The sequence below is a fragment of the Rousettus aegyptiacus genome, unplaced genomic scaffold (assembly GCF_014176215.1).
Source record: "Rousettus aegyptiacus isolate mRouAeg1 unplaced genomic scaffold, mRouAeg1.p scaffold_m13_p_4, whole genome shotgun sequence".
In the NCBI taxonomy this organism is placed as follows: Eukaryota; Metazoa; Chordata; class Mammalia; order Chiroptera; family Pteropodidae; genus Rousettus; species Rousettus aegyptiacus.
The window spans coordinates 124,231,714-124,254,612 of NW_023416307.1; the positions used below are offsets into that span (position 1 = coordinate 124,231,714).

Sequence of the window (22,899 nt, forward strand, 5' to 3'; positions counted from 1 at the left end):
AAAGATGTTCCCTGAAGAAGCCAGACACTGGCACAAGGAATGGAGAAGAAAAGCAAGGGAAAGAGGAATGGCTTTATTCAGAAAGTGGAAACGTAGGTAAAGTATCAACTGGGGAACTCAGCAGGGATCAGATCTGTGGGACACTGTGCCCACTATATGCTCTACTCATAGACAATTGAAAAGCGATTAGCGGACTATTTCAGCAAGCACCTCTGTGAGAAACAGATCATGAGACAGGCCAAACCTCCGAGAATATGCCAAGGATGGGAGGGGCTGGGGGCTGGGCTATAATGAACACTAGCCCTGGGGACAGCTGTGAGGCCAGGGAAAGACCTCTGGTAAGGTGTGTGTGTGTGTATGTGTGTGTGTGTGTGTGTGTACTAACACACAAGTACCTTGGAGATACCTTGCATATACACAGGCAAACGGGACTGGAGCTGGGGTAGATGGGCAGCACGGTGGCTCCTGACTTCAGCTCAGCTCGCTGGGGCTCAGAAGCTCCTGCTCTGGGGATGGGACGACCGGAAGTTTCCTCCACCCACAGTCTTTCATGTGTTGGGTTCTTTTATTTTCAAAACTCAGCATTTCCCAAAGCCTTCCTTGATGCCTCTCAGAAACGAGGTCCTTCTGCTCCCCACCATCTGAAGCCCCATCTCTTCGCTCTGACATCATCTTGTTACTTAGTTTATATGTTGTGTTTTTCCCTTAGAATGTGAGCTCCAACAGGGCAGGGGTAGACCTCCTTCTTCCTGTCCCTAGGCAGTGCTGGGCACACACAAATGCCTGACCAATGTCTGCAGAGTGGCCAAGGCAGAGACAAGGCATGAAGCCACAGAGACCTGAAGCCAGGTTCTGGACTCTAGCGGGACAGCCTCCTCTCCCCCCTAGGGCTTTGTTTGCAAGTTCCTGGCATCCAAGCTATAAGGAGGCCCTCCCACCTACCTCTCCACATTGCAGGGCCCATGTGTCTGGTCCAGGGCTGTGTGGAAAGGAGCAGGCCCAGGCCCTACTTGCCCAAGGCATGCAGCCCACTGAGCACATGAGACCACAGGACAGAGAGGGGCTCCAGCCCAGGTGCTTGGGTGAGCATCCTGGGTGCCAAGAGGAGCATTCTCAAGCTGGGAGGCAAGGAGCTGATTCTCACCCTAGGCAAGGAGTTGGTGGGTGGTTGTGGAGGGCTTCTTGGAGGAGGGTTGATCGAAGCCAATGCCGAGAGGGTAAAGTGAGAACGGGGAAGGCATTGCTGGGTTGAAGGAAGTAGCATAAGCCGAGCTGGGAGGGATGCATCCACACTGGAAATCTGGATCTGAAACTGGGACACCGGGAGGCTGGAGAAGAAGGGTCGCTGGCCACCTAGTCAGCCCACACAGTGGGCACAGGAGGAAGTGACTTATCCAAGGTCACAGGTGTCAATGATAAAGCCGGGACTGAAACCCAGGCCTCCTACCCCAAAGCCTGAGTCCACGCCTCTGCAGGACTGCCTCTGCACAACCTGAATGATGGAAACCTGCCCAAGGCCAAGCCCAGCCTCCAGCCCTAGGTCAGAGCTGTGGAAGAACACTGCTCTGGGGCACATGCAGCAGGGCTGGTTCTTTAGGTCTGTCCTCAATAAGGTGGTCTCCCCTAAAAAAGCAGGTATGGAGAGTACCTCTTCTTCCAGGAAGCCTTCCCTTCAGGCACTATCCTCCCTTCCCCTTAACAAGCTCCCTCTCATTTTAGGCTACACTGTACACATTCCCTCCGGGGATGGGATATACCTGTGTGAGCGCCGCTGGGTCCTCGGAAGTTGTCAGAGTATGTGTTGATGGCCTGTGCAGTTGAGCGATGTTGTGCCAGGCCTGGCCCAGACCCCAGAGGAATTGGCTCCTGATCCACTTCCAGTCCTGGGCTAAGTCATACACTTACCCTTCTGCAATCTGAACTGCTCCTTGGCAATGACATGCAGTTCCAAAGTCACATTTAGCCCCACCTCTGGGTCTACTTTGAAATGGTTGTCCTGTAGGGTTTACCCTGCTTGACCCTGTGTCCCCTGCAGTCACCTTTTGGACATCAGAGCTTGGCATCAGCAGTTTGACCTGTTTTTCTACCACCATGGCCAGCTTGGCATGGGTCCAGGACCCAGGCACGTTAGAGTTTGGGTTCAAGTGGGGACAAGACGATGGAAGAGAAGAGAAGTGTCTGGAGAGGGAATCACATCCCTGCCTTCTGAGGACCGGAGGACAGACCAGCCAGGTTGAGAGAAGAAGCCTTCCCAGCACCTCCCCGAAGAGCATTTACTAAACAGCTGAAGGCCTGAATGACAAACTTTATTAGAAACACTCCTCATTCATCAGTCAAGTTCACATTAAAGTAGGGGGTAGGCAGTGCCGTCTGGGGCTCTGGGATTCCACTGCTGTGACAATTTCCAGTTAAAAATGAGTCTGGGCAGAGAGCATCGGAAACACATGACAGATGCTCAATGGAGGCGGTGGCGGCGGCAGCAGCAGCACGGTTCCTGGAAGAGGACCAGGCTAGGAGGGGGCGGAGAAGATGCCTCCCACATCCACCCTTCCAGTCACAAACTGCCCCTGTGGGCCCCGAGCTGATAAATAAACAGCACATCACACACACATCTGAAACAGAAACAAACTCATACGAGTCCCCTAAAGTGAAAAAATAATTCGCTCAAACAAATCTTTGTGGAAACCAGACTGCATCCTGAGTGGACGGTTGCCTAGAGACTCTAGGCATCCCAGAAAGGCTCCCCAGGCCAAGGACATGATCCATTCCGGTGTTACAATGCCCCTAATCTCCCCATTAGCACCTTTGGACTAAGTACTGCCCTCACTCACAACCCTTCCCTTTTAAAATGCAACGCTATTTAAAAATAATAATAAAGGAAACGCTCTGTCCCTGGGATGAATTTGTCAGACTCAGCTTCCCTGAATAGAGGTGCCTGGGGCAAAGAGAGGAACGTGGGTCAGCCGCGGGGAAGGAGGGCACGTGACAGGGGTAAGTAAACTTTCAAAGAGGTAAGCTAGGTAAGCTGGAAGGTGTCTAAACATTGCTCCGTCCACTTGCCATTTCTACTGTCCACGGGCATCCCTGGGTGTAATAGTCTTTCGGTGGGGCACAAAGTCCTAAAGTGTCACGACAATCCTGCTGCCCTGGCAAGGGGAGGGGGTCTAGAGGGGCAGCGCATCAAGCCGCTTTCATCATTCATTATTCAGAGGCAATTTTCTCCCAGAGCTGGCCAATTCTCCCCTGGCCCTGTCTGCACCGGGCACACAATGGAAAGTCTCCTGCTCCAATGTTTTATTCATTCTCTCGAATATGGAAACGAGCTCTCTAATCAATACCGGTGGCTGCCGGGTCCTGGTCGGCTGGCAGGACCTCCTCCGGGCGCAGGCTCCAGGTTCTTCGTAGCTTCCAAGAAGATTTCTGACAGGATTGCTGCTTCTAAGGCAGCATACATCGTTGGCAACAGACATTCATTTTTAAAGCTGGGAACACGTCCTGGCCTTTCAAAGAAGTGGAAGTTCTGGGGAACCGGGGCCAGGAGGAAGACCCCTTCTTGAATGTACTGTGTGACAGTGAAATGAAAGGCGGAGCCAGCTGGGGTGCCCGCTGCTGCCCCTCAGCGCCCCCCAGCCGGGCTCACTGGTACTGCAGATAGTTTTTGAGAGACTGAGGCAGGGGTAGGGAGCTGATGTCCGGTAGGCGCTGGCGGCCCAGGGCCAAGCGGATGGATCTCCGACACAGGTCCATCAACGGTAGGGGCTCAGCTGCAAGGAGAGAGAAGAAGGTGAGACCCTCGCCAGTGCCTTCCTCACACTCTCTCCTCACCCACCCACGCACCCTCTGAGCTGACCTCCAGGGCCCAGGGCTCTTCCTCTGAGAAGCCTTCTTGGGTTACTTAGAGCAATATTTTTCTAACATTGCAACTGATGCAAACGATTAGACTAAAGAACCGTGAAATCAATGTAGTGGGTGACCGGCAATTTAAAAACAAACAAGCTAACAAACAAAAACAAAACAAGAAAGAGAAAATAAAGAGCAATGCCCGCAGCAAAGGTAAATATTGTCCCATGAAAGTTTTACCTCTGATGTAGGCCTTTAATGTGTCACAATGTAAAAAATATTTCTTCTTCACTACAGGTCTTGATAAAAATGAGGACCGCAGACCTAGGGAGATCTCAAGGGGACTTCCTTTTAGAGACAGATTAGGTTTGGAGAGGCTGTTCGAATCCTCAAACTTCCCCTATACCTTTCTTTGATGGTCAGCAGAGGGATGCATTTCTTTGTAATATTCAGTTATGAAAGAATTCATATTTTAAAATCCATAAGCCATGGAACCTCTGGACATAGGACCAAGTCTAACTGGCTTTATTGCAGACACATTAATTTAGCTCTAATTCTCTTCCGGACCCTTTGGCAGCCCTGGAAATGGAGGAAGGCTAGAGGTCTGCAAGTTTAAACAAGTGCATAATTGGGATAGAGGGTAATATATGCAATATTTCCTAAATGCATAGGGACAGATATCTGGCAGTTCCCCTATGGAAGGGATGTTTGAAAGCTTCAAAAGGAGGAGGCCTGGATGGGGTTTTGAAGGACGACTAGGAGTTTTATGTAATGTGAGCTGGGAAATGTGTCCTAGGCAGAGAGGACAAGCATAGGCACAGAGGCATAAAGCATGAGGGCGAGGAACGGTGCAGCTCAGCTGCATCAAGAATGAGGGTGACGGTGGTCACGTGTTGTCTCATATGGCTTGTACAGGCCTAGTTTTCCTAAGCCTGCAGGAACATACTGAAGGCTTAAAACTGCATCTGTTATATATATATATATATATATATATTTTTTTTTTTTGGTAACAGAACAAGTTATATTTTTAAAGTTTCCTATAATGTACTAAGATACAATAAAACTGTAAGTGGTAACATAGAGTTGTGATAGGAATAATATCACAAGGGATAGGAAGGTGGTCGCGAATGTGTTTTACAGGAATTCTCATTTACTAGAGCTGCAGAGTTAATAAGGAGAGCCACGAAAATTAAAGCAGGACTTGGCTGCTGCTCTGGAAGCCATGCGTGAGCTGTGTCCGGCGCTGCTCCACTTGAGGAGACGTGGTGGCGCATCTGTGTGGAGCATTAGTGGCTTTAAACGCTTTCACCTCTATATCCTCTATACCATGCAAACCCTCAGGTGGCCAGGGAGGCCAGGGCGTCCCTCCTTTCTAGGCCCAGAAGGCAGATCACTCACCCCCTCCCCCCCCCAAGTCACATGGTCACATGTCGCCATGCCTAGGTCAACACTTGACAGTCTCCTCAGGGCCTCCTCCCCCTCTCTCCCCTAGCGACACCTCTGAACCCAACTTTCCCACTCCCTGTCCTCCATGTGTGGCTCTGACCCAAGCTTTGCACCCCCGACCCCCACTCACTCATTCCTCTGCAAACCCCTTGCCCTACCTCAAATCCTCCCATCTTTGACATCTTGCTGGAAGCTGGCCTCCCCACTGTAAGTTTCCATGACCCCATTTTAGTTTCTTTAATACAGAGCTTGAGCCATACCACTGAATGTTGGGGAGAAAGAAAACCAATAGTTCTGTTTAATGAGCAATTGCTACTCATCTACCAGGCAATGTGAGGGATGAAATATAATTGTAGCTACTTTTTACTGAAGGCTTATGATGTGGCCAGGCATTGTGCTAAACTCATGGGAATGCATGTATCAAATTCTTATCACAACGACCTCTTGGGGTAGGAACTATTATTATGATCTCCATTTTAAGAAGAAGAAAATGGAGACAAAGAGTGTAAATCACTTGCCTAAGGACACACAGGTTGTAAGTGGCAAAGCCCAGAGTTGAACCCAGGCAGCTGAAAGCCAGGATTTGTCTTATATCTTAACCACATTTACTGAGCGTCTGTTTTGTCCCTTTTGCTATGCGAGGTTGATTATTTCATTTAGATGTGACTGGGCCTACTTTAAAGAAAAGGAAATTGAAGCTCAGAGAAGTGAACGGGCTTGTCCAGAATCACACAGCCCCCAAAGCCTGTATTTGGAGCTGTATGTTGCCTCCCTTAAGCATCACACAAATCAGAGAAAGTTGCTTTAAGGCGAGAAGTGAAGGAAATAGTCACCTGTCTCCTGAGCTCATAGTCCTCACATGGACTCTAACTCTTTGGCTGTGACCACTTTCCAGTTCAGCACTGTCCCCTTGTTCTGCCATGAGGTATGCACCCACCTAAATGAGCTGCCCTGAAACTAAGAAGCTTTTTCTGTTCTCACACCCACCCATTCCAGTGTGGGCCCCCGCCAGCCACAATCCCATCTCCACCTTCTTTGGGATCTCCAGGACTTTGGAGGCCCTGGTTTGGAGCTCCAGCTCTGCCACCTTTGTGCCTTTGTGAAGATTACTCTGAGCCCTTGTTTCTTTGTAGATAATACAAAGCAGAGCAACAATTTCCAGGTTTGCAGCGAGGATTATAGGAAATGACAGGTGTACAGTGCCTTGCCTGGGGCATGGTGTGTAGTGCGAGCCCAGGAGATGCTGGTCTCCACCAGGGCGTGTTGGCAGAACACCTGGACACACTGCACCGAGCACCCCACCCCAAATTGCTGCCAGAAGTGCCCTTTTCCTACAATCAAGACAAACTTGGCAGGGATTTTTAGTTTCATACATTTACCAATGAATTGGTTACAAGGAAACTGTGAATTTCCTAAAGGACATGACCCTGACTCAACCATCTTAGGGCCCACAGCCCCCAACCTGGGAGATGGGCCAGAAATCATCTATTGAATAAATGAGTGAATGGACTTGCTGCTTTGAGCATCTCTTCTATAACTGTTTTAAGCTACTGAAATAAATTGCTCTTACATGGCTGCATTTCTGTCCCATCTCTGCACTCTCCCGTAAACCCGCTGATGAGAGGCTTGTGGTGAGAGTTAAATGAGTTAGAAAGTGCCCAGCATATAGTAGGTGTTCAGTAAATGCCAGGAAAATTTTGAGCTGTTACAGCTTGATAACCATTGTCAAAGCTTAAGAGCTCCTTAACCATTTTAATGCTCTAGGTACATACTGGGTCCTCAGTGTCCAAAATGCATAGCCTTGTCAGCAAACACAGCTCCCTGTGTGCTCCTTGCCTACTTAAGAGCAGGAAGAGGAGAAGGAAAGAGACTCTTTTATCTTTATTCCTCTGCAGTCACTGAAATAAATCTGGAGCCCAAATTCTAAAGGAAGAGAGAAGAGTGAGCAGAGGTTCAGAGCACGTCTTTAAAACGCAATGTGAAATATCAACCATTTCTCCTCATTTCTGATGATCATATGGCAATCCTGCAGTGCACAGAGAAAGCCCTTGCACAGCTGTGGAACTTCCACGGCTTCAAGGATGCCCGCCCGGCGTTGGCTGGGGCCATCCCTCTGACTCCTTTCTGCCACCCCTCTTGGCTTTGCAACTTCTTAGGGCTGCCAAATGTCCAGGCTTAGGAATGATCGCCGAGGTGGAAAGAGACACATAGAATTTTCCAGCATGGGAAGGGTTCTCAGAAATATTTTCTGACTAAAGAACAAATTAAAAAGGAATCATTGTTTGCAAAAGGGAATATCCAAACGGCCAATAAATATATGACAATGTGATTGACTTCCTGAATCATTGGGGATATGCAAATTATTACCATATTGTATCTCTGCAATATTCCAACCAGTATGGCTAAAATGAAAATGAGACGGTAACAAGCGCTGATGAGAATGTGGAGCAACTGGAACTCTCACAGTGCTGTAGATGGGCGTGTAAATTGGCATAACCATGTGGGAAAACTGGAAGTGGCATTTTACTCCTGGGTGTGCACACGTTCACCAAAATGCATGCACATAAATGCTCATGGAGGCGCCAAACTGCAAACAACAATTCTGTCCACCAACACTGGAACGTCTCAATAAATCGCGTATCTTCATAGAGTTGAATGAATACTAATCTGTCATGAAAATGAAGGAACCGCAGTTGAATGCAAGAACACAGATGAATTACTCGAACATAATTTTGAATGAAAGAAATGTACTTTTTGTGTGATTCCATCTCTATTGAGTTTAAACACAGGTTGATGAAGGGAGGGCAGCGGTGACGTTGGGGGAGCAGTGACTGGGAGGGGGCTTAAGGCAGCTCCTGGAGGGCAGGTATTGGTCTGCTCCTTGATTTGAGTTCTGGCTATACCAGTGTGTTCAGTTTGTAAAGATCATTAAGTTTGCTCACCTGAGATTTGTACACTTCCTGCATATATATTTCAAAAATGAGTTTACATTAAAAAAAAAAATTAGTCACTGACCGAGTCAGGAGCACCTTGGCTCCCTGCTGGGTGGGTGTGGATACATCATAAGCTAGTGGGGGCAAAGTGGGAGAAAGGGGCTGGCTCAGAATCCTGGGTCCTGCTTCCACCGCCAGTGGGCTAGACGGCTGGCTCACCTTCTTGGAGCCATATTTTTCTCATCTGTGAAGAGGGGATGGCAACATCTCCACTGTGCTTTGTGATGATGATATGACACAACTTGTTCCTTGCCTTAAAGGCATTCTCTTGTTTCAGGCCATCAGCCCAAGAAGTACCTCTAAAAATAGTAGTAATTTACTTATTGTGGTTCTAAAAATGCCTCGGTACATGATCCTAATTATTAACAATACTATGCTTTGGATGAAGATTTATTGGAGCCAGGGTTGGATGTCTTGTTCTGTGCTAAAAATATCTCAAGGCAATCATTTCTAAAATTCTCCAGTGACCTGAATTTTCCATAATTCTCCATCACTAACCCCCTGCACCACCCCAAGTAAGCCACACAACTTCCCGGGACTCTGCTTTGTTGTCATGAAAATGGGGGAGTTAGCTATCTGGTTATGATGGTCTATATGTGAAGGAAATGAGTGGAGATTTTGGCACAGGAATTGGTGGCTTAAGTTGCTTCCCTGGGCCCCTCGAAGTCTCCTCTGCCTGCAGTGGGGAGATGCTAAGACATGCGTCACCACCCTACCCCCATCCCTGCATTTATTTTGAAAAAAGTTCAACGTTTTAAGGTCAGGAGGTGAAATTCTTCTGCAATAGTTTTAGACAATAGTCAGCAAATGGGGGAAGGGTTGATGGACAGCCTTGAATTCTGAACTTAAGTAGACCCAAACACTGTTTTGTTCATTTTCAGGAAAAGAAAGGAGAAGACACACATGCAAGGGCACACACGCACTATGTGTCAGACACCGTGCTAATCACTTATCCACAGCCTATGTTTTTGGTGTCCGCAGACAGAAAATTCCATGCCCCTGGGCCTCTCCTCATGTGGCTCCTTCAGCTGGGACACCCTTCCCTGTGCTGACGGCCAGGAGCCTGCCTTCTCTTTCCGGACCCAAATCAAGCGTCGCCTCTTCCCCAGTGACGTGGCTCCTCTGCTGTCTGAGTGTGCACGTGTCAGGTGTCAGTCCACTTAGTTAATGACAAAAATGGGCAAAGGTATCTGTACCTGGTGGCCTCGTCCTGGACAACAAAGCCCTCGGCTCACAACTAGAAAGCATTTGAGATCTAGAGTTTTCTTCTAGCAAGCTTTATCATTTCCCCAGGAAAGAAAAAAAAGGGTTGTGATGACAGCCAGGACACAAGCAGCATCTTCGGATGAACTCTGTGCCAACAAGCGTCATCGGCACAGATGGTTCCCACAGCCCAGGTGGGGCCCTCATGGTTCCCTGGGATAGAGAGTGATCACGTCACTTCACATGCATAGAGGAGTGCGGCTTAGCCAGATAGTCCTAAATAATGAATGGCCTTCCCTAGCAACGCTGCTCGGCGAGGACGTGGGAAACTCCAAAGGGGAGAACCCAGAACAGGGAGTGGTGGAAAATGCCACCTGAACTGTGTGGGGCTGTGCTCATGGGGGCAGCCTGGGTCCACACGTTTGTACTCTCCCACCCGGAGTCTCCCCGAAATGACAGGAGAGATGCGCATGTGCGTGCGCATGTGTGTGTGTGTGTATGTGTGTGTGAGCGTGTCTGAAAGACCTGAGAATGGTGCTGGAAAGCAAGAAAGGCAGTCAGCTGGGTAGACACTGGGGTAAATTCCAGGCAGACTGAAAGCAGATGGGACAGGAAGGTGGAGAAACCAAGCAAAGAACTGGTAGTCCCATATGCCAGGGGTGAACATGGCTCTCACCGAAGGGGCCTTGGAGAAGCCCCAAACTCCAGCAGCAAAGGGCAGACTGGACATGGAGCAAACATTGGAGTAATCCCTTAAAGAACTATAGCGCCAGTAGCGGGGGCAGTTGTGCCACCCTCTTTGCGTCAGCTAAAGTCTGGGCTCTCTAAATGAGGCGGGTAGCCTTGGGAGGCTCCTGGTCAGTACAAAGGGCTAATGGAGAAGCCAAATGCAGCCTGAACAAGCGCTTTACCACCACAGAAGTGGCCGCGGTAGAGAGTGGAAATGAGAAGATACCGAAGTGCTGGAGGGCCTGGCTGCCTGCCCAACAGGAAAGTGTGTTCAGCAAAATAATTTCATTCAATGACTCCATGGTGCTCCCAGGCAAAGGGGAGCTATGTTTCTGCAGAGCAGACAGCAGCTATATTTTTGTATATGATCAGTGCCTCTGAAAGAAGAGCCTGTACTCGTCCATTCTGAAAATTATGCAAGGAGGTACTCCAGCAAAATGAAAAAGAAACCCAAGAAATAATATGGCATGAGCTTCCAAAAAAAGGGAAGGTAAATGGAATTTGGATGTGAAAGAAGGTAGAATGAATGAGAGGAAGATCCATTAGATGTTGATGTGTAGAAGAGCCTCCTTGCAGTGGCCTTCATTTCTCTGTAGTGCCATCCCCCCAACAGTGCTCAGTGCCTCCTTACCTCTGACCCTAGCCCTTAGCTTCTCCACCACTCAAATCTCCCATTCTGTCCTCTGGAATGGTTACTCCACACATAGAAAATTGCACCCCAGCTTCTCTGAGAGCCTCCTCCACTTCCTACCTTAATTGAATCGTATATTTTCTTGCAGGACACCACTGCCCTTTGACCTTCTCTGGGGCTGTTTGTGCTCTGAGGGCTGTAGCTTCCAAGTTTGTGGCACAGGCCAGGTGGGCTTCCTGAGGGAGGTGGGGCAGAAGTTCTCAATCCCTCTTGCCAATACAAGGCACCTCCATCTGCTTGTGAGAACTCCCGGCTCCTCCATGCCTCACACCGCTTGGCTCGGGCTTCTCCCTCTGCTTGCTGCTGTTCTCTCCTGACCCCTGGGCCCTGGTTGTCAGGGCCGTGGTCTGGCCTTCCAGGTCCCCTATCCACCCACACCTGCCTCTTCCCCCTGACAGAATCCTCCACAGGCACGACCCTCCCATCACTAAGGCTCCTGGTTCTGGACTGCTCCATCCTCAGGGACACTCTCCTCCACCCAGCAACTCACTTCCTGGGCCACACCATGGATGTCAACAACACCCCCAAATGCCCACTCCAGTACCCTAGTCTCAGACCGGTCAGCCACCTCCACTGCGACCATATTTTACTTCTTGGCTTCAGGACCCTGGCTCTTTTAGCTCAACCTATCAGCATTCCTCTTCTTCACCTCCTTCCTCACTCAGCTGGACAATTCAGGGACAGAGGGTATGGGAACAGGTAGGCATGTTGGGGCAGCCAGTGAGTGGCTGGGGGTGGGTGCAGGGTTGGACTAGAAAATGAAGTAGAAGAGAAGCATCTTGAGTTCAGTTTCTCTCTGTTCAGTTCCATTTCAGGGCCTCCTCCCCCCGAACCTGCCACACAGCTGAGTGGAAAGTGGCTGAGTAGCTGGCAGCCCTGGGCTCCGGCTGGCCTTGGTCACCGGCTGGCAAAGTGGCCTCACCTTCCTTCTCAGGGCTTCAGAGTGTATCAGTGAGGCAAGTGGCTTCGCAGGAAGGCTCAGGGTCCTTCCCACCAGCTGAGGCTTGGTGGAACAGAATTCACATTTAATTCTGGCAGGGAAGGACTTTGACCAGACCCAATCAGATTAGGTTAAAAGGCACATAGAAAAGTAAGTGGCATGGCCAGTGATGCCTGTGAGATAAATGTTAGGTGAGCCTTGGAGACCCAGGGCTTCCAATTATGTAGCACAGGCTAGGCAGACTTCCTGGGGGAGGTGATACTGAGCCATGTCCAGGGGAGCTAGCTGGCTATATCCTGCTGTTATTATCAGGGGCAGGGCTACTCAGAAGCCACACTCAGCTTCACCAAGTGAGGCTCATTTCAGCCATGGCTCACATTAGCATGGTAAAAGAACAAGGGATCTAGTTGACATGAATATCTCATCTAAGCATCTTCTGTCCAGGGGCACCCTTGGCTCCACTGGCCAAGATCTCAGCAGGGCTGGAGCTGCCTATTTACTCACTGCTGCCAAAGCCAGATGGGTAGTAGCTAGTGCCCTCTTCCACCTGTGAGGAAGAATGAATGGTTCCAGGCAAGTGCTGGGGACTCATGCCATCCTGGAGATTTGGGGCCTCAATTCCTGTTGAACCTCCTCCACCTTTAAGCAGATACGGCCTGGAGAAACCTCTGTGTGCTTGGGTCGGGGGAGAAGTGGGGGGATGGGAAGATGATTCCATGAAGCGCCCAGCCTCTGAGAGCCTGGGCTGGGTGTGGAGAGTTGTACTGGAGGGGAGGAACCCCGGTTGAGCTTCCACCCTTGTACAACAGCAAGCCTGAGACGTCATCGCTGGCCCATTCTGCATATGGGGAAATCAAGGCAGGGAGAGCATCACTGTTCATTAAAAGCTTCTCAAGGAAGGTTTGCAGGGATGCTGGAATTCCAATATCATTTTGTGAACTTTGAGGATAAAGTCTTATCTACCTGGTGCTCACCACACATGCATGTATTCATCAAACTTCTACAAACTTGCTTTGCAGGACCTGAGCAGGGAGCTGGGCACACAGAGCCTCCTGGGCGTACAGATAGGACAGGGAGACCCAACTAAATGGAGTTCAGAGGGGTCTGTGCTTAAGAGAAGGAATTTTATTATTATTATTATTATTATTATTATTATTATTTATGCCTACAGCACCTAGTTTTCCTAGGTGGTCTCCTATCCATGTACTAACCAGACCTGACTCTGCTTAGCTTCCGAGATCAGACATCAGGCTTGTTCAGGGTGGTATGGCCGTAGACCATGGACTGTGGTTCCACCGGAGCACAAATCCAGGACCTTCCGTGTGTAAAGCAGACATGCTAGAACTGCTACACTATGGAACCACGTCCAAGAGAAGGAGTTGTAAGGGGAGCTGTGAGAGCCAGGAAGAGCGGCATCTAACCCAGGACAGCTTCCTGGAGGAAGCTGCAGCTAAGAGCAGTTTTAGAGGATGAACAAGAGTTATACTGCGGGGTGAGAAGGATGTTTATTGGCCCTAAAGGCATATGTCTAAGATGTGTTCAAAGGAATCTGTCTTGTGTAACATTGGGAAAAGTTTATAATTTTCTTGGATTGCAATTTGAAGTAACAATAATCAATTGTTGGAGACAATCCAGTCTATTTAAAAAAACAATCAGTGTCCTCACCTCACTGGAAACCAAGACTATACCCTAGGTATCTTAGCCAAGTGCCGTGTGCGTGTCCAGGAGTGTAAGGGGCTGAATCCACACCATGCAATGTCCTGTGCATCACCTGACATTGTATGCCACCTTTCAAATGAAAACATTTCTAAAAAGCTACATCTCAAATTCTATTTTCATATCCCTGAATTCTGACGAGAATGATCATTATCGGTATTCCTGAAGCCTGAGACACTTCTATCTAGAGAGGAAACTGAAATGACTTTATATACCTCAATTCGATGTGTTTTTAACATCTACCTTTGTCCAATTTAGGGATGTTGTCACACCAACCTCCCCCGTGGCTCCAGACGGGGACCCTAGTGAGCTAGGTATTGAAGTGTGGTCCATGGACCAGTGGCTTTGGCCCAGCCTGGGAGCCAATTGGAAATGTAGGATCTTGGGCTTCACCCAGACCGACTGTATCAGAAGCAGCATTTTAACGAGAGCACCAGTGATTCCAATACACAGGTCTGCAGGCCCGCTCCACGGGGATGCTCCCCACAGCCCGGCACCATGCAGTGACACCAAGTCCCCCTGTTCCTCCTCATCGCTGTGCTTTGACAATGGAATCCCTGTCCTGGGGGCCATATCCCAGACTCCCAAGCCTGGACCTTCAGACACACTCATCATGCCTGTCCTCTGCCCTCTAAATCTGCCCCACCCTCAAGCCCCTCCACGTTGACCTTCCAGACGTTTCTGTTCCATCCTGACTTTGTCTTCACGACCAGCTCTCTAGTCACTTCCTGACTCCACCGTGACAAGCAGCCTCCCGAGGGTCTCCCTGCCTCTACCATCCCTACCCAGCACAGCTCACGCCCTCTGCCGCAGGAGCCCCCTCCCATCCTCAGCACGCCCCTCCCAGCAGAAGCCTGAGTGGTTCTCATCATTACGGTGATGGAGGCTATGGGACAACTCCGGTTGAAAATATTCTGTTGTGCTGTCAGACATCGTTGTCTAATTTTCGATTCATCTCCCAGCCTGAGACAAACCCCTGACTGCCCTGAGGTGCTTAGAATCCTTTCCAGTTGTTAGTGTTGTCTTTGCTCCTGTAGATTTTGAGTTACCACAGGCAAGGACTGGGTTTTGTCCTTGCTGCCCGGCCCTTATGGCTCTGCTTTGGACAGCATGGATGCTTGGTCAGTAGGAACGAGCAGGCCAGGGTCCGGGAGAGGGGAGGCAGCTGCAGTGAGCCTTCATCTTCACAGAGGCAACTGCAGCTAAAGAACCCTCCAGCAAGGTCTCGGCAGCCAGACAGAATTAGAAACATACTGTGTCAGTTCCTCAGTCTGGTGGAAGGATGCTCCTGACTCAGCCAAAAGACTTCCCAGAAAATCTTGCTGTTTTCAGTTTTGAGCCCAGCCCAGTTTGCTGCACGATGGCTGGGCACCCCGGCCTGGGTGTGGGCACCCTGGCCTGGGCGAGGGAAGCCGCTAGTCACATGGGGAAAACCCTGGGTAGGGGGCCTCCAGCTGGCATGCATTTTGAACTACGGATCTTCCCAATGTCCTAGAAGTTTTCTCTGCCACTGCAGCCGTGGGAACAACCTGGCTGCCTGTCCAGATACTGAAGGAAGCGCATCCGACATGGGGAGCTGAGGAAAGCAGCAGAATGATCCTCCAGAGGCAGCTGGTACTCATCCCACCCAGAGCAGGGTCAGGGTCAGGGTCCTCAGGGGTGAGCCCCCCATTTCTCATGGTGTGTCCACTTCCAAAGTAGAATAAGGAGCGTGGGGCAGCAGGACTTGCCCCCTAGACTTACTTAAAGCTGCAGCAATGACCACAGCGTGGTATTGGCACAAGAATGGATAAACTAGGAAGTTCAAAAACAACTAGGACTAAAAGCATTGTTTAGACACACATCTATATGTGGAAAATCTACAAAGGAAGAGTGAACACAAAATTCAGAGGAGTGGTTGTGTCAAGGCAGAGGGTGGAGGTTGGCAGGGACAGACTAGGGAGGCGCACGGAGGTACCTGATTGTCAGTGTTCTGGTTCTTGGATTGGGCGGTGGAGCCACGGTGGCATTAAGGTATAAAGAAGGAAACACATAAATAAGCAAATTAGAAGGAAAGGGGCTAAGCACGGGACCCACGGTGAGAGCATGGGTTTAGCCCAATTCTGTGTGTCAGAGTTGCAGTTAAAAACAAACAAAAAAAGACAGCAAAAGTGAATGAGACAAGTTATGAGCTGGCCTCAATTTGGCTCGAACAAGAGCTTGACCATAAGAAGAGTTAGAGTTAAATTCTAGTTAAGGAATAATAACGGAGTCCCTCTTGCCTGAGAACTTAGCGTTGCTCAGGGGAAGGCATCACTGGGCATCACTGGGCGCCACAGGAAACGCAGCTGGGCCTGGAGTGAGAAGACTTAGAGCTGAGTTCTGGCCTTATCCAGCAAGCTGCGTCCTTGGCAGGGTGGGACAATGCCTGTCTCACAGGCAATGCGGGAGGATGAGACAAGGGGCAGAAGCCAGGTACCCAGCTGGGGCCCTGGCACAGGTGGGCAATCAGCACATGACAACTTCTATTGTTTCAGAGCAGTCAGTCCTTCAGGACGAAGTGAAATCTGGGGCAGCCGGTACAGAGCTGAGGACTGGACACCCCAGGGAGTACGTCTCTGTGTCGATAACCGCAGGTAATTCCGACCGAAGGCCTGGGCAGGCCAGAGCAGTCAGAGCGTCCGGGAGCCGGGTCTGAATCCAGTTCTGTGGGATTCCAGCTCTGCTTCTGCTACTTTTCGGGATGTTTGTTCCAATCTTTTCATCAGAAGCAGGAGCATGAGGAAACCCATGAATGTTTATATATTTTCGGTCCATGTTGGTGTCCTTACTGGACTCTTCGGCTGAATTTTTGGCAACAACAATAATAATAACAGCAATAGTGGTAATGTGAATAGTCGCAGCAAGCACTTATACAGAACTTCCTATGTCCTGAGACATCCTAGGCACTTCACGTCCTACTGTACTTACTGCTCACTATGAACCAATGATGTAGCTACTAATACGGATGCCCATGTACACACTGAGGAAACTGAGGCACAGACAGGTTAAGTAACACACAGCCACAGTTAGTGATGAAAATGAAATGGGAACTTGGGTGTAGGACACACTCTCTGTTGCTAAACTCTTCTGGGGAGGTGGGGTGACAGTCACTGCAAGGAAACCCTTTCCAGCCCTACTGATTCTGTCCCTGTCCCCCTGCCCCTGCCCATTGGCTCTGCTCCATGTGATGGTGCCAGCTCATTTCTGTGCGCCAGAGGTCCCTGAGTGGACTGGTGGTGGGCCCTGGACTCCACAAAGCCCTGACGTGGGCCAGCAGGTAAGCTGTGAGGTGGCCCAGACAAAGGACCCTGCCTAGTGGCGGACAGTTACTAGTGGGTCGTCCAATGCACCTGGTCCTGTTCGGTAATTGGCCTGAAGGATTTGGAGAGAAGGCCAACGCAGACTGTGTGAGGGAGACTTCTCCCCTCCAGACCCAGCCACCAGATCCAAGGCCATCGAGCCCCTCGCTGCAGCAGCCCTGGGCTGTGCTTCTGCACCCACCAGGCTGACTGGCACAGCTGACTGTTTTCTAGCAAATAGCCAAGGTCAAGCACACTTCCTCCCACTTGGGAAACATCACCACTTTAGCCTCTTGCTAAACAGCATAAGCCCCGGGGGTTTAATGTGAAGGCTTTCTAATGGATTTATGGTGTTTATTTGACCTTTCTAAGTGTGAGCTCAGAAACAGGCCCAGAGGAAGATGGTGGAAGCTTGTTTTTCTTAAGCAAAACTGATGAGTAAACTGAATTCTTGGATGGAGTCTGCCGGGTTTTCTCAATATAGTAGCTTTCGTCAAAAAAATCCAGCTGGGCTCAAGAGGAAGCCTGTGTTTATGGGATAGCTCTGGAGGAAAACTACTAAGAAGCGGTAAATGATGAGGTCTGTAAATACACATTTTTGGCATGTAAAGAGCCATGATACAGAATAATAGCTAGCAATTTTGGAAACTACTGTTCTACTTCAACTTCTAGTTTCAAGGCAAATATATTCTTGTTTTAGGTAATTTTTTAAAAAGTTAACAATTGGTACATGAATAAAAAGCACTTCTAGTAATCACAAATATGTTTGGATTTTGGACCAGCGGCTGCAAACTTCAATGCCCAGGGGCCGGGCAAGTGCCCCAAGCGACTAGCAAGGAACAGGTGTGAGCAGTGGTTACGGGGAGAGAGGTGGGCTTGTGGACTGCAGAGGACCGCCACTCAGTTCCAGCCTCAGCCCCAAGCAAGAGTGTGAGCCCAGTGTTGCAGATTTCCCGATCTTTCAAAAGCCTTGAATCAAGATTTTTACGTGACATTTGTGTTATTTTAATTTAGTATGGCCCAACAAAATTTTCCTAGGCCCGGGCTAACACTGTCACTTCTATAGTGGAGTGAAGCTCGCCTACCACCTTTATGGGATGTCGGTACCTGCCGCCCTACCTGAGGGCAGCCTATCCTCCTAAACTGCCAGAAGGTCTGATCCAACCACAGAGGCACAGACTCCATTGGATGCAGGAATTTGCTCACCCTTCTTTCATGCCGTGGAGGACTCTAGCTATAATATCTATAACTATGTGTAAAAAAACCAAACTGTCAAAACCCCATTTTCTCTCTCTGAGGTCTCTCAGCATGGATTCTGAGCATCCAGATTGGGAAGATCTCACTCACCTGGTCACCGAATTTACCCACTCTTCCTTCCCACCCGGTTTTCCTATATGGGCTCCAGGTTAGTAAAATGTACAGTCTACTGTACAGGGGTTAGAATGCCTGGGAGTCAGGGGGCGTTGTAGAGACCGCCATAGAGTACTAGTAGTAATAACAGCATCACCATCACCAACAGTAATAACGGGTAATGCAGAGTTTGTCCCATGCCAGGTCCTATTCTGAGCAGGTACCATGTTTACCTCATTCTAGAGATGAGGAAACTCAGGCACAGAGAGGTCATGTGATTCCCAAGGTCATCAGACCCAGAGTTCGTGTTCCTCATAAGACACTCCTCAATGCTCAGAATGTTGATGTAATCAGTGTAAAATGTCTATAATATCTATTTTTCCATAAAATCGGATATCTTATTTCTTATTTTACTTCAGACAAGTGGGAGCAGATAGTAGAGGTTTAAGGACAAAAAGTATTTTAGTAGAGAAAAATGACAAAATTAACTTTTTGTTCGTGTGAGTTAGGAAAAGGCAAAAAAATACTTTAGTTCAAGTCGTGGCAAGATATTGAGAATCCCCTTGACCCTGGATAAAAATAACCTAATAATACTGTATCATATACTTGCTAGTTGCTAAGAGAGTAGATCTGAAATGTTTCCACCACAAAAAAGAAATAGTAATTATGCGGCATGATAGAGATGTTAGCTAAGGTTCTGGGCAATGATTTTGCAATATATAAGTGTATAAAATCAACATGTTGTACACCTTACATGTACACAAGGTTATATGCCAATTGTACCTCAATAAGGATGGAAAAAAAAAGATTTATTTCCCAGTTAAAAAAACCACCAACAACAGTAACCTAAGGCAAGCGGTAGCTGCCCTCCGCTGAGCCCTGCCTCTGGACCTGGCGCCATCCACGGGGGCGTCATCTCAGCAAGCCCAGACACAGCATCATCATCCCATGTTATTTCACGGTGAAGAAAAGCACAAAGGCTAAGCCGCTGCTGGCACAATGCTACAGAGCCAGTGAACGGAGAACAGGTCCAGCGTGTTCTTGCTACATTTTTTTTGTCAATGACCCCCAGGAGTCCCATGCTTCTTGAGAATCTGCTGTGTGCAAGGCCAGGTGCTGGGGAGTCCAAAATGCATCAGACGCCCTCAATTCGAAGAGTGCGGTCTCCTGGAGGTGATGGCGAGGGAAGGTGCTCCCCCAGTGCCATGCTTAGGGCGAATGAGTTCACCCCTCAAATAGTTTCTGCATGAACACGATTGCACTGCTGACTGAAGTCTGGTGACAATTTCCTTGTACTGGATTTTATGTAACATAAAATAACTCTTTTAAAATATATGAGTCAAATGTTGTGCGACTATCACCTTTATCAAGTTCCAAACCATTTTCATCACTCCCAAAGAAAGCTTATGCCCATTAAGCAGTTACCTCCCATTCTTCTTTCCTCCAGTCTTTGGCAACCACTAACCTGCTTTCTATCTCTATAAGTTTATCTATCCTGGGTATTTCATTTCAATAGAATCATATGTGACCTTTTGTAGCTGGCTTCTTTTACTTAGCAACACTATCTTCAAGGTTCACCCATGTTGGACCATGAATCAGAACTTCATTCCTTATGGGGATAAATTATTTTCCTTTGTATTGATATACCATATTTTTAAAAATTCCTTCATCCATTGATGGACATTTCGGGTTGTTTCCATGTTTTGGCTATTGTGACTAGAACTCCTAGGAATACCTGTGTACAGGTATTTGTTTGAATACCCGTGTTCCTTTCTCAGTGGCATATCCCTAGGAGAAGAATTGCCGGGTCACGTGTTGACTCTGTTTCACTTTTTGAGGCACTGTTCTCCAGCGGCTGCATCACTGTACATTCTGGCCCCCACAAGCTGCCCCTCTCTGGGCTGCAGTTCTTGGCTTGTGAAGGGGTGAGGGTGGGTCTCTTTTCCAAAGCAGCGGGACCCTTTTGCCAAGAGAACCTTTAGGCAGAACCCCAGTCTATTCAGCAGACGGAGGAAGCCACTTGGAGCAGAGTGTGGGGTCCCAGGCTCCCACATCAAGGAAACGCTAGGAGGCCTACGGAGGAACAGGGTTTGGAACCCCCTTGCAAATTTAACCCTCTGAGAAGTGAATAGTAAGTGTCTGACTCTCGCTCAACGGCCAGCAAGGGCACACTCTCTTGCTTTTAAAATTATGTGTGAGAACAGTACCTTGTTTTTACTAAGCATGTTGGCTTTTCCGAGGATCTTCACAAGCATCCTATTTGCTGTAAGAGAATCGAATCATTCCAAGAGCACACTCAAGGACTTATGAGGTCCAAAAGAACCTCTATTTACTAGGATAGAATATTCATGAACCAAGTAAATCCGCCGATTCCAATGATGTGCAAAGTGGAGCATTCCCACGTTTTTTGCCCTTCGGAGTCTGCTCTCGTGGTAGTCTCTCACAAGCCCATGGCTCTTTCCTGCCTCGTCAATCCAGCCCAGGGACTGAGAATAACCACTTGCTTCCTATGTGCTGGGACTTGAGCTCAGAAATTTTGACACATCACCTGCCTAAATCCTCACTATAACCCAATGGTCCCTTATCCAAAACCCTGGGGCCGGACCATTTCGGAATTTAGAGAGTTTCAGAGTTTAGTGAGTAGGTTGCATATGCCACGCATTGCATAACATCCCAGTGGTCTGGGGCAGCAACTGCGATAAAAAACATTAATATTTCTATAGCAAAACCTATGAATATTCATAGTGAGTGAAAAAAGGAACAACTATAAATAGCCTCATACCAGTTCAGGTTGAGTCTGGCTGCCAAATGAGTTTGTCCCAAACTTAGGAATAAAGCTTTGATTTTCAGAACATAGTCCTGCACTAGAATCTTCATTTAACAGAAAATGAGGCTCTAGGAGGTTAAATGACTTGCCTACCTAGGGTAACATAGCTGGTAAATATTAGAGATTAGATTAAAGTGAGAAGCCTGTGTTTTGAGCCCATGTCTATAACCACTTTGTTACACAGGGAAAGAACAGATTTCTTGGGGAAAGAGCTGAATGTTTGAACCTCTGCTCTTGAGCTGTGGGATCTGGGCAAGTCACTTCACCCCCGGGACCCTCAGGTTCTGGGGAGATCATCAGGATTCCTTTCAAATATTCCAGCTCTTGCCCTGCTGGCACAGGGTTGGCTGATCCTTCCCCACTCACTTGAAATTGGGTGTGGCCATGAGACGTGCTTGGAAGTGCCAATGTAATGTCAATGGAAGTGCCATGTGCCACTTCGACCAGAAGTTTTGAGAGCCAGTATGTGTATTGCTGCCTTCTCTTTTCCATTAGTGACCATGAGGGGCTGCTCCTTCTGCCCTGGACCTGAGATGAGGACACAAACCTTGCAGAACAGAGCCTTCAGTTGACCAACAATAGGCACACAGCAAGGGCAAAAACAAACCTTGGTTGTTTGAAGTCAGTGCAATTTGGGGCTTATCTGCTACTGCAGCCAGACCTGTCCTATCCTAATACAGGCTCTTTCTCTACAAAGCAAGTTGTATGAAGACTGAATGAAGTGACACATGTAAAGCTCCAAGACAGTGCCTGGAAATGGACATTAGTTAATTCTTTCTCCTAGTCTCAGCCAGAATTCCCTGGCTGTAATGAATGGGGGCAATAACTAAGTTGTTCTGTTTGAATGAGTAAAACTGCTTGTTAACACATGAAGTATTAGTGGAAAGGTTTTTCTGAACATCCAAACAGATGTGGATGTTTGCTTATGTGTTCTGCCATTCAAGTCCCTCATCCTACCCAGGCTTTGATGAAGAGGCTAGGGAGAGGTGGTGGGAGCTTGGGGACAGAATCCCACCCCTGAGATAAAAGGCTGCCTGAGGACTCCAGGCTCCTGATGGAAATGACATTGTGGACCAAATATCCCCAAAGGTAGGACTGCAAAGGACCCACTTATCAAGTAAAGGTCAGGGGAGCCGACAGCATCTGAGTACAGAGGAAGCATCAATTCTCTGGAGGGGCTGCCGGGTAGGCAGAGCCTGCTCAGGCCAACCGAGGGAGGGAGTGAGGCTGCCGGGAGGAGATTCTCCGAGATGAAAATGTTCGGTGGCCAACAGAACTCGCATGAAGACCCTATTTAGCAACACTGATTAGGGAGCTATAAATAGCACCTGGGTTCTCTCACAGGCCATAAAACATACTTCCCTGCACTGCTCCCAGCCTGTAGCTTGTTCTGCTTAATTGGGGCTCAAAATAAAATACTTGGAAGGCCACTTCGTGACAGAAGGCCCTCGTTGTCATAGTGACGAGTTGCTGGGCTAGGGATGGGGCTGAAGCGGGACACAGGGCAAAGGCAGGGAGAAGAAAGAAGAGAAGAGAGAAAGAAGGAAGAGAGGGACCACTGATATAGGTTACCATGGAAGTCTGGAATCACACATCAAGAGGCTGGTGGATGTATTAGCCGACTGCAGCCTCACGCATCTCCTTTTCCACCTGTGGCTGACAAATGAGGACCACTGAAGGAAGGAAGTGGGCCTGGCTGGCCTTGGGTAGATATGAGAGGTGGAAGACTTGAGTTTGGGTCCTGGCTCAGTCTCTGACCAGCTGTGAGACTTTGGTGGGCTCTTCCACCTTCTCTGGGCCGCTGGTCTTTTCCACTGTGAAAGGAGAGGCCAAATGAGAAGATT

At 48.7% G+C, this 22,899-nt stretch overlaps 1 protein-coding gene across 1 annotated transcript in view; it reads right to left on the reverse strand.

The window, feature by feature from the left end:
* Positions 1-2,285: 2,285 nt before the first annotated feature.
* SPSB4 (splA/ryanodine receptor domain and SOCS box containing 4) overlaps positions 2,286-22,899 on the reverse strand; it is a 75,941-nt gene continuing 55,327 nt past the window's right edge. The window contains exon 3 of the mRNA XM_016141902.2: positions 2,286-3,764. Within this exon, the coding sequence (XP_015997388.1) occupies positions 3,637-3,764 (128 nt within the window). The 3' untranslated portion in view covers positions 2,286-3,636. The remainder of the gene's footprint in view (positions 3,765-22,899) is intronic.